The following is a 13,300-nucleotide window of genomic DNA, read 5'->3' on the forward strand; positions in this document are numbered from 1 at the left end:
GTTTAGGTGGAATCTTCTTTCTTGTAGTTTGGATCCATTGCTCCGTGTCCGCTTCTCTGGAGCAGCAGAAAACAACCTTTCTCCCTCCTCTATGTGACATCCTTTTATATATTTGAACATGGCTATCATATCACCCCTTAACCTCCTCTTCTCCAGGCTAAACGTGCCCAGCTCCCTTAGCCGTTCCTCTTTAGATTTTCTAAAGGCTGCTGTTGAGTCCCACCTCCTCCCATTTTCATTACAGTCCTTTTGAAGCATTTAAACTGGAGATAGAGCCAGGGCTGTCTATTCCTGACTGACAGCCGACGGTCTACTCTGCTCTATCCAAGCCAGAGTGGCCTCACTTCCTTGGTACCAGAGAGTCTTTTAAATGGAGATGCTAGGGACTGGACTTGGCACTTTCTTCTTGCAGAACGCAGGCTTTTCTCCACTGAGCAATCGACCTCCCCCAAAACTTCTCTGTTGTGAACAGCTGTCAGGCAGGAGCCCAGCAGGTCAATCCCTGGGCCACCAGGGTTCCTGCTTTTGCTTTGTAGCAGTTTCCTTGAGTGTGTTCAACTTATGCCAAGAGATCGGGGAGTGCTTGGAAGAGCACTTTGAACTGGCAAGTGTGTATTTTGTCCTGAGTGTACCCATTGGGAATTTGCAGGAAGATCTGATGTAAACATTCTTAATTTACAAAAGTTCTGCAAACCAACAGCTTTTGGTTCAAAAGGAGGGAAAAGAAAAGATACAACTTAACCAACCTTTGTGGAAATGATATATGGCAGTTTCATTTGTATAAAAGCATTTAGTGAATAAGAACAGTATTGGTAATTGTTTCAAAACTTGGTGTTCAAAATTTCATTATTTATTGGAAGGATTTCAAATAAATAAAAAGCTGGTAGCTTCACAGCAAGGATTAATTTTGGACTGAAGTGTGTGGTCTTGGACAAAATGCGTCTCTGTGGTCCAATCTAGGGAACACGGAGAGTTTTAATTCTGTGATGGGCAAGAAATTATGTGGACTCTCACAAAGTTATAGCACCTAGATAGTTTGAATGAAGCTGTGGTAGCTAAACAAGTTTTAAATTGTTGGGCACATCTACACAAAGATCTGAACTGAAAACAACACAATTTAATACAGTACAGTGGTATCTCTGGATACCAACGGGATCCGTTCTGGAGCCCCGTTCGCATCCTGAAGCGAATGCAATCCGTGTCTGCGCGGGTTGCAATTTGCCGCTTCTGCGCATGCGCGTGACATTATTTTTGACTGCGCATGTGCGAGCGACGAAACCCGGAAGTAACGTGTTCTGTTACTTCTGGGTCGCCGCGGAGCACAACCCAAAAACACTTAACCTGAATGTTTGTATTCTTCTGATTCATCTAACTATACTTTTAGTTGTGAATTACTCTGCCTTCTGTTGAAGAGCCCTACTTGGCTAGGATAGGTCTGTGAATGGTAATAATGCCTAGATCAAGAGGTGTGTATATGGTTGTACGCAGGAAGCTGTAACTGTTGTGTGCCAAGTTAAAAACGTTGCTTCTATAGCTCAATGCACTTTTGCACCTGCTGCACTCACCCCTGACATGTCATCCTTGGAAGGTCCCCCATGAGGGGTTTGTGACCCTCAGACTAAAAAGAAAAGGTCTCCCATCCCTAATACTTAACAATGAAATGAAAGTAATAAATGAGCAAATAAATTATGGATAGAAAGCATTGCAAATAAGGTGCTGCCAGACATTCAGGCAAATTACAACGGTTTTATTGTTGCCTAAAAGATAATGATATAAGCTTTGGAACTGTGCTTGGGAAGGGAGTTCTAAGTCTGGGTGCCACCACAGAAAAGGAACTGTCCCCAGAAGCCACCCACCACATCTCCGAAGAAGGGGAGAGGTATTTGGAGCAGGGCCTAAGCCAAGAATCGCTGCACATAGGCAAGTTCATGGGGGGTTTCATACACCTCATCCCAGACCTACAGTTGAGTGGCAAAAAAACCCCAGCAATTAGAATTGTGCCCAGAAGCAAACTAGTAGTCAGTTGTGCAGATCTTTAAGCACTGTACAGTATGTAAATGCAGTAACCAAAACCAATCAAAATTACAGTAGATACTTATCTTCTATTGACTTCAACATGGTTTGGAGGAAATCTTTTACTGCACATCATAACAAGTGATTACATTCATTTCTACATTTTGGGTTGAATCCTGTGATTGAACTTCACTCACAGGATGTTCCCCAGGAGTCTGTTTTCCCCTGCAGCCTTCCCTAAAGCTGCTTCAGATAACTGAGGAAACCCCAGAAAAGTATGAGAGGTGAAATGGGAGCCTGGAAGGGGAATTAGATGAACAGTGAACAGAAGGAACCCTTCCATTTTCAGACGGGACACACTGGACCCAATCCTGTAACTTAAGGATCTTTTCATCTAGAAAACTCACCAGCAACAACCTCTAGTGATGATACGTAACATTTTGTAGCGAAGGTGATAGAATCTCTCAGTATTAGATTTGGTTTCCCTCACCAGTTAAGAGACATTTACTATGAAGAAAAATAGCCAAATTGCATGGCACAATTGGGCATAGTTCCATCTAGCAAAGCCCCTGTAACAACACACACACACACACACACACACACACACACACGTGTGTGTAAATCCACATACTTTGGTCATTAGCAACAATACGCCATGAAAATTCTAAATGTATTTCTTTACTGTTCACAAATATAAGGCATTGTAAGGATGCCTCTCCTATAAGTTCCTTCTGTGGCATATACAGATATATACACCTATATTAGCCATCTTTGGAAATGCCTACTGAAGAAGCAATATCACTTAGATCATAATTGCCTAAAGTGGCTCTTTAAAAATAATAATATTTCCAACAATATACCAGAAATCTGTTTGAGAAAAATGGCACATGTTACCTTCTCCCATGACATTCCACCAAAAATGCCTTCCATGCCCTACTAATGTGCAGGTGTCAGCAGTGTTAAATCTTATTAGATTAGTAGTAGCATAGTTGCCAGGGATGTTGCAGATGTGTCTTTTGGCATTGCTGTATCGTCTCTTATTTCAACATCTATTCTTATGCTGATAGGAGTACGTAGGATTGCGACTGTCACACCAGCTGTAACCCTGATGTAGGGGCTGCTGGCATAAGTGGATGATACGACTGTGCTGTAAGGCCCAGAATTCCCCTTGTAAACTTGAAGCCTTTATATATATATATTTTCAGTTATTCGTCTCTTGAGTACAGACAACATTTTCTAATAAGGTCTGAAAATATTGGTTGAATCCATACAAAATTAGTTGCACATAAATAAACCACCACATTATGTTCATTAATATTTTTAGAGATTTAGTATTGCAATGTTTGGTCATATATAAAAATAGCAAGATCATTAGAAATGCTTCCTTAACAGCATTTATTAGCCTTTAGATTAAGATACGTTGTTTTTGTTCTGGTACAGTCACATAGTAAAAAAAAAAAAAGCTGGTTGACAGTGGCAATGAATTATTAAACTATAACATACTGAATCTATTATTTACATAGAAAAAAATATAGTTGTCTTGGAATACTTGAGTTTAAGCCAGTTTGGGCTCACTAGCTTTGCAGCAGGTTGGTGGTTCTGCAGAGATATTTATGGAATATGATGAGGAAGCAGTACATTAAGGGTCTGAAACTGTTGCTCTCCAACTCTAGAAATCTGGTTTTGGTCTGTGGGTGGCCGAGGCATTGTTTTGTGATAAGGCAATAGTGGAATGCCTTTGAAGTCAACTTGACAAAATAAGCTTACACTCCGCTTCTGACCTAACAGAGGTTAATGGATGAGGCTGACACATTATTTGCTACCAAAAAATTGAATTGTTCCCTGTACATTTAGAATTTATCAGGAGAGATACATTAGGGTGCCTTTGGAAGAGATGTTTTCTCAAGGAAAAAAATTTAAACATGAGACATAGCAGTTGTTTTTAAAATTGCACTCAGATACTGGAGAAAAGTGTCAATATTGAGAAGTTACTAATTCATGGCACAAAGACTTTGGGTCTCATCATCATTCTGACCTTTTTGAAAGGTTGTCTGTAACCATTTAGACTATTATCCGAAGCTGTAGGCCAGGTGCCCCAGAAAATCCCATTGCGAACACCTTTGTATTTTTTGTGATAATATACGCCATTGAGATTAGCCGCCAAGCATGCGTCAAACCACCACCCAGAGCTATAGTACGCTCCACAGTTTCCTGATGGATACCTGTCGTTGTCTCTATCTGGGGTAGTGAAGAACCTTTGGTCATGGTTGTAATGTTTGGAGAATTGCAGGGCGTTCCCAGCTGTACCACTGTAGCTGCCAATACTTAAGCGGTATTTGAGAAATTCATTGGTCACATAAAATTGTTCGTATTTTGCATATTCTTTGACTCCGTTGAAATCCTCAAGTTCAATCCTGAGCTGCATCTCCTTGCTTTTGGTCAGAAGGTGAATTTTGTCATTCCCTAGCCAGTATTCTCTACTCAGGTTTCCGAAGCCATTCTTGTATTCTTTCCATGTTCTGTTGAAGCTGGTGCTGCCATCCTGACGCATTTGGAACACTGTCCAGCCGCCTCCCATAGATTCCATCTCACAGTAAACATCAAAGCTGTCATGTATTGGATCAGGAGTAATTCTGTAGATTCCATTACGCAGTTTGCCTGCTGCGTAATAATTGGAACAGTCTCCTTGCAGAATCTGTATAACTGGACAGAGAAAGGGGTTGAGGAAGTTAGCCGCGTTATTTACAACCCATTTTAAACTTGTATAGCATAATAGAAAGCAATCTGAATCCATAATGGAATATACACTTTTAGTCACCTTTCCATTTGTGCATTGTGTATGGATGTAAAATAAATGATGCACATAGCTCAATGATATCAGAGAACAGCTTTTTCTGTGCTTCTGCAAGTCATTGCAATAATAATAATAATAATATCAGTAATGTAGGAAATGACCCTTGAAGAAAACAGGGGAATCATCTGCTGGCACTAGTTTAAATTTAATATGTGGTTAGAGCTGAATTTGATGACACTTGATAACTTTTGCAATTCCAGTTCTATCTCTTATAGAAGACTTTTTGCTGATGTAAATTGCTGCCTCTACGTCTCCTTATTTGGGCAGGGGGAGGACTGGGAATAGTAATTTCTTGACAAGGGTATGTTGTGTCTTCTGCTGTTGCCCACAACTTGCTTGGATTTTTGTTTGCTTGTTCCCACATGAGCTATCATTTCATATCATGTACACAACTGATCCTTGTAGGGTCAGAAGCCTGTTCAGGTCAAAGGGGAGGAGGAAGCAATAGGTGGACTCTAGACGAAGAAACCTCCATTACTGGTTCTATTTAATGAACTACTGTATTTTTCGTCCCATAGGACGCTCCGTCCCATAGGACGCACCTAGTTTTTTGGGGAGGAAATAAAGGAAAAAATTTTCCCCTTTATTTCCCCCCCAAAACCAGGTCGGGGAAACCGAAACAGGTTGAGGAACAGCGGGATGGCGGCGCTGCGCCTCCCTGCTGTCCCCCAAGCTTGTGGGGCTGGCCGATGTCTGCCTGGAGCGCGGGGCGCTCTGCTTTAGGGCGCCATTCGCGCCGGGCGGCAGGCTGCTATCCGCAGCGTGGGGAGCCCTGCGGGGAACTCCTGCAGGGCTCCCCACTCTGCGGATGTTTGCCCGGCGCGAGGGGCGCTCTGCTTCAGGGTGCCCGTCGCGCCGGGCGGCAGGCTGCTATCCGCAGCCTAGACAGCCCTGCGGGACCTCCCACAGGGTTGCCTAGGCTGCGGGTGTGTTCCCGAAGCGCCGGGCGCTCTGCTTTCAGCGCGCCCGGCGCTCCGGGAAGCAGGCTGCTATCCGCAGCCTAGACAGCCCTGCGGGACCTCCTGCAGGGTTGCCTAGGCTGCGGATGCGTTCCCAAAGCGCCGGGCGGTCTGCTTTCAGCACGCCCGGCGCTCCGGGAAGCAGGCTGCTATCCGCAGCCTAGACAGCCCTGCGAGACCTCCCACAGGGCTGCCTAGGCTGCGGATGTCTTCCTGAAGCCTGGAGAGCAAGAGGGGTCGGTGCGCACAGACCCCTCTCGCTCTCCAAGCTTCAGCGAAAGCCTGCATTCGCCCCATAGGACGCACCCAGATTTCCCCTTCATTTTTGGAGGGGGAAAAGTGCGTCCTATAGGGCGAAAAATACGATAACTTAGAGGACTGTCAGAGGCATAGCTTTTATATTATTTCATTGCTTTGTGTGAGAACTCTCATTTTTTCTTCACCGAATGTTTTATGTTGCACTCCTCAGTGTGCAATAGAACTATCCACATAATTTTTGCATAACAATTATACTGAGGCAGTTGACAATTTGATCTAGGGTCAAATGCCAAGTCTCCACTTGACATTTGTTAACTTTTGCATTAACCGATGTCTTTTTACACTTCTGGAGAACAGGATAGTTTTATTTCTTACAATATTGGCCTAAAGTGCTGGTGTTACCTGTTGTTTTTTCCTAGCTATTTGTAGACTATCATGACACTGAACTCAGAAAGATGTCGTTTAAGAGCATGACTTTGGTTTCCTGTAAACGTGTTATTATGTAACCTCTGGATTTTAGAGTGGAAATGAATTTGGACAGTATACTAATCAGGAATGCAACACTTTATGATATAAAGTATTTCTTCCAGGTGTTTCCTGAAGATTATGGCCCATTCCCCCCCCCCCCGAGCCAGTTATAATAGAAGCCTAACAAGCTTTACAAATGAAATGCTCTTACATTTTCCCCCATGAAATTATTGACACAGCAGCATTCAATTAATATCATTTGGAATGAGGAAATAAGTTTTCTGAGTTACGTTGATTCTTATTATAAATTATTTTGGGAGGGGAAATATTTGTCACCCAAATTTGTTGGAGGGCAGCAGAGTGAAGCTATTGAGAGAGTTTGAAGTTTTCATGACCAGGCATCAGTATTGATTTTTGGGCAGTGATGCAGTCTTTCATAAAGGAAGAGGACTCAAGTTTACTTTAAGAGGTGCATAGATGCTCCCAATAGGTCTGCTCCTTGTACCCACCCCCATATGAATATGTGTAAACTATCATTCTAATACATCTAATAGATACAACGTACTCTGATTCATTTATACTGTTGATGCTTTAGAGAAGTGCAGCCAGCAATACATATGCTGTTTGATTACTTTTCAGGGACATTTAGTCTAGAAATTGTTTGTCTGTTAAGAGTCTTGTTCTTTTAATTATGCTGAATACAGTCGTACCTTGGTTTTCGAACAGAATGCGTTCCGGAAGTCCATTTGACTTCCAGAACGTTTGGAAACCAAGGTGCGGTTTCCGATTGGCTTCCGATTGCGCAGGCACGTCAGAAACAATAGTGGAAGCCACATCAGATGTTCGGCTTCCAAAAAAAGTTAGAAAACCAGAACACTCACTTCTGGGTTTTGATTACAGTGGTGCCCCGCAAGACGAATGCCTCGCAGGACGGAAAACTCGCTAGACAAAAGAGTTTTCCGTTTTGGAGGTGCTTCGCAAAACGAATCTCCTATGGGCTTGCTTCGCAAGACGAAAATGTCTTGCGAGTTCCTGTGGGGTTTTTTTCCTCCCCCCCCTTTTTCTAAGCCGATAAGCCGCTTATCAGCTGATCCGATAAGCCGCTAAAAGCCGCTAATAGCACTAATCCGCTAATCCGTCAATGGGCTTGCTTCGCAAGATGAAAAAACCGCTAGACGAAGAGACTCTCAGAACGGATTCTTTTCGTCTTGCGAGGCACCACTGTATTTGGGAGCCAAAACATATGAGTACCAAGGCGTTTGACAACCAAGGTACAACTGTATTAGAATGTAGTGAATTTTAATGTACTTTCACATACACTCATGATCCAGCTCCACCTGATGTGGATGCTAGGAGGAGTCATAACAGATTCAGTAGTGCGTATGGATCACCCAGCTGGGGAACACTGTGTTGTATCTAACACAGTTGTCCCATTAGTGCAAGGACTTTTAACCATACAACAATACTTCCTCTCCCTCTCTTCTCTCTGTGTGTTCCCCACACCTCCCAACCCGTTATGGGGGTTCTGCAGAAACAAGAGGGGGAGAGGAAGTCCTCGCACTAAAGGGATGCCTTGTTGGATACAGCCCATCATTGTGTATTTTTGCTTCTCTGGCAATCCATATTGCTTTGGGTCCTTCTCAAGCAATCCAAGACTACGACATGTTGTCCGTTGTCACGGAGTGGCTGGATGCAGAGGAGTGGTGGAAGGCACCAGCTGGGGGACCCCCGAGGGAAGAAGGCTCAGGGCCTGGGGAGTAGTGATGGGATGGTGACGAGTGGTCAGAGGGAGAAGAGGGAAAGGACTGGGAGGAGGAGGTGTCGGAAGCTGAAGGGATAACAAGGTTTAGTGAGCGGGAGGAGGTGGTGGCAGAGAGCAGTCCAGAATCAGAGGGAGAAGTGGAGGCTGGAGGGAGGCAGCGATCAGGCAGGCTGCTTCCCCTTGCTGCTGCAAGCTTATTCAGGGATAGAGATTTAAAATAGCCTATTCAGGAAGAGAGATTATATATGTTCCACTCACTGCTCACGTTTATCCAAACGAGCCTCAGCGTTCTTTTGTTCAACATTCAGAATGTTACAGACTGCTGTGCTGAGGGATAAATATGCTTAAGAAGGCATAGAAACATCAAAACACACACTGTGGAATGTGAATAGTTTTGATTTATTTCCTCCCAAAATATAACCATTAAGCTTAAAGGCCCAAAGGAGTCACGTACCAGAATGAACTTGAAGGTGAAGTAGGCATCATTCAAAATTCTACTTCACAATGAACTTAATTCGCATTAAGTTCACTCAGCAATTATGGGAACTACTTTTAAGTGCAGTTCAGAGAATGTTGAATGACTTCAGAGAACTTTTTTTTTTTAAAGAATGGATTCCAAGCACTGTTTTCTAGCAAGAGCTATGAATTACAAAATTATTTTTTGTTATTGTAACAGGATAATGCTCTTTTAAGTGCAACCACTAAAAATAGATGGGTTGGGAAAAGTAATAGTCAAAATGATATTTCATGTAACATTGTTTATTTCATGTAACATTGCCAAGATTCCACTCTAAGTATATCACATGCTGTTCATTTGGGATATATTAGTGTTGCTCAGATTTACACATGTGCAGCTGTAAAACATAATCATTTTGTCATCCATCTGTAAGACTACACCTTCCTCTGTATTCCCAAATGTATGTAATATGGCAAGTTATTTATTAACATTTTGAAGTGTAATTCAAAATAATATTCAAAGGAAGATTTTTGAGTTTCTTCGTTTTTGTTTTTAAAATTTATGTAACTGTAAGCTTTAAGTCACACCAATATAAAACATTTGATGCTTCCATTAGGAAGTGGTATGAAGAAAAGCTAAGCACACAGCAGTAACAAAATGTAGACAAAACATTGTTCGGATGTCCACACTCCAGGATAAATGGAATTCATTTTAAAAAATCTCAATATAACTATTACTTCCTTGGTCCTGTATGAGAAATCAGTTTCTTCCATTCTTTCTACCTGAACAGAAGTGATAAAAGTAAAAGGGCGTCCTTATTTCACCAGTGCAAGCTCCTCTGAGTTTCGACAGCTACCCACGTGTAACATTGGAAAATGCCCTTTAACAGCCTGCTTTTTCTGTACTTTAACAGGGCCAAATCCTTAAAGATTCTAGCCTGAATCCAGCCAACCCACTGAGATGCCAGTGAACATTGCAGTGTGGTTTCTGATGTGCACCCCCCACCTGTTACATCCATGGAAAGTTGAGATGCGCACTCTTCTTCTCATAAGCTTTCTTCTTGTGCTCAGTAAAGGAACATAAGAATTTGCCTGTAACTAACTGCTGTGTCAAACGCTGACAAAAATAAAGTGTGTGGGGTGTTCAAAATCCTTTTAACAGGAAAAGAAAAACCCATTATGAAGTTCAGAAGTGCTAGATTCTCATCTGTTTCAATAGCTTCCCTCACAGCTAAGCTAAAAGTCTTCTTGGCCCAATGAGATGGTTATATTTTATTGTGTTTCACTAAATACTACTACTACTAATAATAATAATACTAATAATAATTTATTATTTATACCCCGCCCATCTGGCTGGGTTTCCCCAGCCACTCTGGGCAGCTCCCCACCGAATATTAAGAACACAATACAGCATTATTGAATCCTACTTTTGAATATTACTATTGAATCCTAACACATTGAATCCTATTTTTATCTATTTCCCCCCTAATATCCGGATATGACCTAATTGTAAAGTAATATGGATCAAGTAACGCCTAGTATTTACTTTTACTTTTTTGGTAGGTGGCAAAAAGTTAATAGATGTATGTAAGGAAATGCTGTTCTGATCCTTTTAGTAAAATAGTAAAAGCTGACCTACCTGGTTGTGGTTGTGTGGCTGGGCAGTTTGAAGAGCATTTATTATCCAGATTGTTCACAGCAAATGTCAAATTGGCTACTTTGCTGTCCACATAGCTTTCCACGTTGTTCATGTTTATGAGGTTCATGTGCTCCAGTTGATTCTGTAAAGATTGGATTTGGTTCTTTGCATTCTTCAGACTGGCTGACAGCCTGGAAACCTTGTTCTGCAATTCTTTTACTCTGTTATCTTGTATTTTGCTGTTGTCGACTGGAGCTTCTGTGCCAGGTGGCAGGAATTCGTTGCTGTCTTTTTCTAGATTCTCATCTGCCTGCAGCTTGCAGTCTTCGCAGGACTTCTTCATCTTGTTTACAACTTCCTTCAGGTTCTGCACTTCTTTGAGCGTTCTCTCAATCAGCCGAAACTGCTTGGGCAGCTGGATGGTCATTGGAGGCAAGGTTATCCGATACGGGCATTCCTCTCCATCACATTCCCCGCTGCTTTTGAGCTTTATTGGACAAGCACCAATCAGTTCTTCTTCTCTGGCGCTGTCTGTGCTATCATCTGTCGCTGCAGAGCCATTTGCAAATAGCAGCAGAGCTGTCTGGAGCAAAATCCTGCAAACGAGCTTCATCTTTTCTGAGGAGCTGCTAGCCCAGTGAGGAAGTGTGCAAAGTTTCAGTGACTTTTATAAAGAGCAGCTAACTGCTGCCTCTGACTTATCAGAGAGGCTGCCGGCACTGTTCTCGGAAAAGGGTGGGAGTTGATTGCATCACAGCAAGCTGCAGTGATATTAATAGAAGAGTAAAGTAGGTAGCTATGGGGAATTTACCCAGACTTGCACATTACAAAATGTTATCTCCGGCACCTGTCTGCATAATCAAAAAACACAGAGATACTTATACCCAGGTATTCATTTTAGAATAATAAATATATACACAACACAACAAATACAGCATTTCAAAAACAAATGTATGTTTTTTAACATGCTAGTGTTTGGTATGCTTTTCATTAAAAAACCCCAACTAGCAATGAAATTGTATGTGTTCATTGTTAGCATATAAACAGTATTTGGGTAGACTTCAGCCAACAGGGTATGCTTAGTGGACAACATTAGGGTTTCTTGGAAGCTCAGCATAAGTTCTTCTGCAAGAAAATTTGTAATGGCAACTTGTCCACTGTCAGTCTCCTGTCATGCAAAGCTATGTATGAATGTTTGGTGTATTCTGTGATGCATTCATGTGAGGCAACAGTTATGCTCAAGAAGCCTGGCCAAACACTCTGCATGAACCAAGGCTGCACTCTGGAACAGTCCAGGGAATCCTCTGCAGTGAATTCTGGGAGAAATGTGCGAAGGTTTTCTAGCAAATAAAATGATGTAGAAAGTCTTTGAGCATTCTCAAAACTACCTGTAATGGGTATGAGTTACTCGTGTGTAAACTGCCGCCTCTCTAGGCTTAATTGCCTTGGTTAAACCGTTCTGACTGCACAGCCCATCTCCGTGTGGCTGTCTCAGTCGCTGGCAGAATCTGTCTGTGGGCGTTTCTTAAACCTTTTCCAGCATAAAAGTTGTCTGACTCCCAGTCGCCTCCTTCTCTCACTGCGCGGGAGTCTTCTGCGCAGGGAGGGCGTGGGTAGTGGAGGGCCTGTGCTCTCCTCACTAATCTCCAGAGAAGAATCCCGGAGCTCTTCCTTCGCTTCCCCCATTTGCTCCCCTTTATCCCTGGTGTTGCGCTGATTTCCTTCCTCCTCTACCGAGCTGCTTCTCCCCCTGGTGCTGGGTCCTTCGCCCGCAGAATCTGGGAGCCTCCCCTTCGCCTCTCGCTCTGATGTCAGTTCCCTGACACTACCGTATGTTGATCAGGGGGAAACTGGTATGTCCTCTGTACCGAATTATTTTGGGAGTCTGGTATTGACACCCACAGTGATTCTGCAGAGGTGTCTGCCCCTTTTGTGTTTGAGGTTGTGCCAACTCTCCACAAACTGATGATGCCCCCCCCCATATATTTTGGACTACTGCCCTGAGAATTGGCCATGTTTGCTGGGGCTGATGAGAGTAGCTTGGGAAAGACTGCTACATGCCATTTTTTACATTCAGAGTGACACCACCCCTGTGCGCCCCCCCTCCCCATAAAGTTTGAATCTATATCACATAGGACTGACTTGAAGTAAATGTTTTTTATTTGAGTTGAACCTGTTTCCAAGTAAGCATGTTCAGGGTTGCAACCACAGGATCACTTCACACATTATAGGTATAGAATCTTTGTATCACTGACCCATTTTGTATGCATGCAAAATCTGAAGCATTTGACTAGTTACACATATGGGTAGCTCAGTTGGTTAGCATGTGGTGCTGATAACGCCGAGGTTGCAGGTTTGATCCCCATATGGGACAGCTGCATATTCCGGCATTGCAGAGGGTTTGACTAGATCAGGCTTCCTCAGCCCTCCAGATGTTTTTGGCCTACAACTTCCATGATCCCTAGCTAGCAGGACCAGTGGTCAGGGATGATGGGAACTGTAGTCCCAAAACATCTGGAGGGCCGAGGTTGAGGAAGCCTGGACTAGATGATGCTTGGGCTCCCTTCCAACTCTACAATTCTGTCGTCCTATAGGATATTCTATGGGCATATGACTTGTGGAATGAATCCATTACGCAGGTCTTTAATCTTTCCCCGCTAAAACTATCAACATTAGAAGTAGCCTTTTGAGAGCTTCTCACAGTGAATAATATTTCCTCCTCCTCCTCCTCCTCCTCCATCATTGTGGAGGTCATTCACTTCCCCCTGTGAAGCAACATTTCAGGAAATATTGTGAAAATGTTACGCTGTTGCTTGTCTATGTACCCTCCATGCCGCTTCCTGGGCAAAGGACACAGGAATTCTCATTTCACCAGGTCTCTAGGAGACCCC

The 13,300-nt window shown here is 43.0% G+C and overlaps 2 protein-coding genes across 2 annotated transcripts in view; one reads left to right on the forward strand and one right to left on the reverse strand.

Moving 5' to 3' along the window:
* Positions 1-13,300, forward strand: part of CCDC146 (coiled-coil domain containing 146) — a 76,375-nt gene that overhangs the window by 20,224 nt on the left and 42,851 nt on the right. The gene's annotated exons all lie outside the window — the stretch shown is intronic.
* FGL2 (fibrinogen like 2) lies at positions 1,733-11,187 on the reverse strand. Its single transcript, XM_081211752.1, has 2 exons — positions 10,410-11,187; positions 1,733-4,716 (listed from the first exon to the last, which is right to left on the reverse strand). Exons 1-2 carry the CDS (start codon positions 11,020-11,022, stop codon positions 4,010-4,012), a joined length of 1,320 nt encoding a protein of 439 aa, XP_081067878.1. The 5' UTR covers positions 11,023-11,187; the 3' UTR covers positions 1,733-4,009.

Source organism: Podarcis bocagei (genome assembly GCF_964188305.1).
Source record: "Podarcis bocagei genome assembly, chromosome: 10".
Lineage (NCBI taxonomy): Eukaryota > Metazoa > Chordata > Lepidosauria > Squamata > Lacertidae > Podarcis > Podarcis bocagei.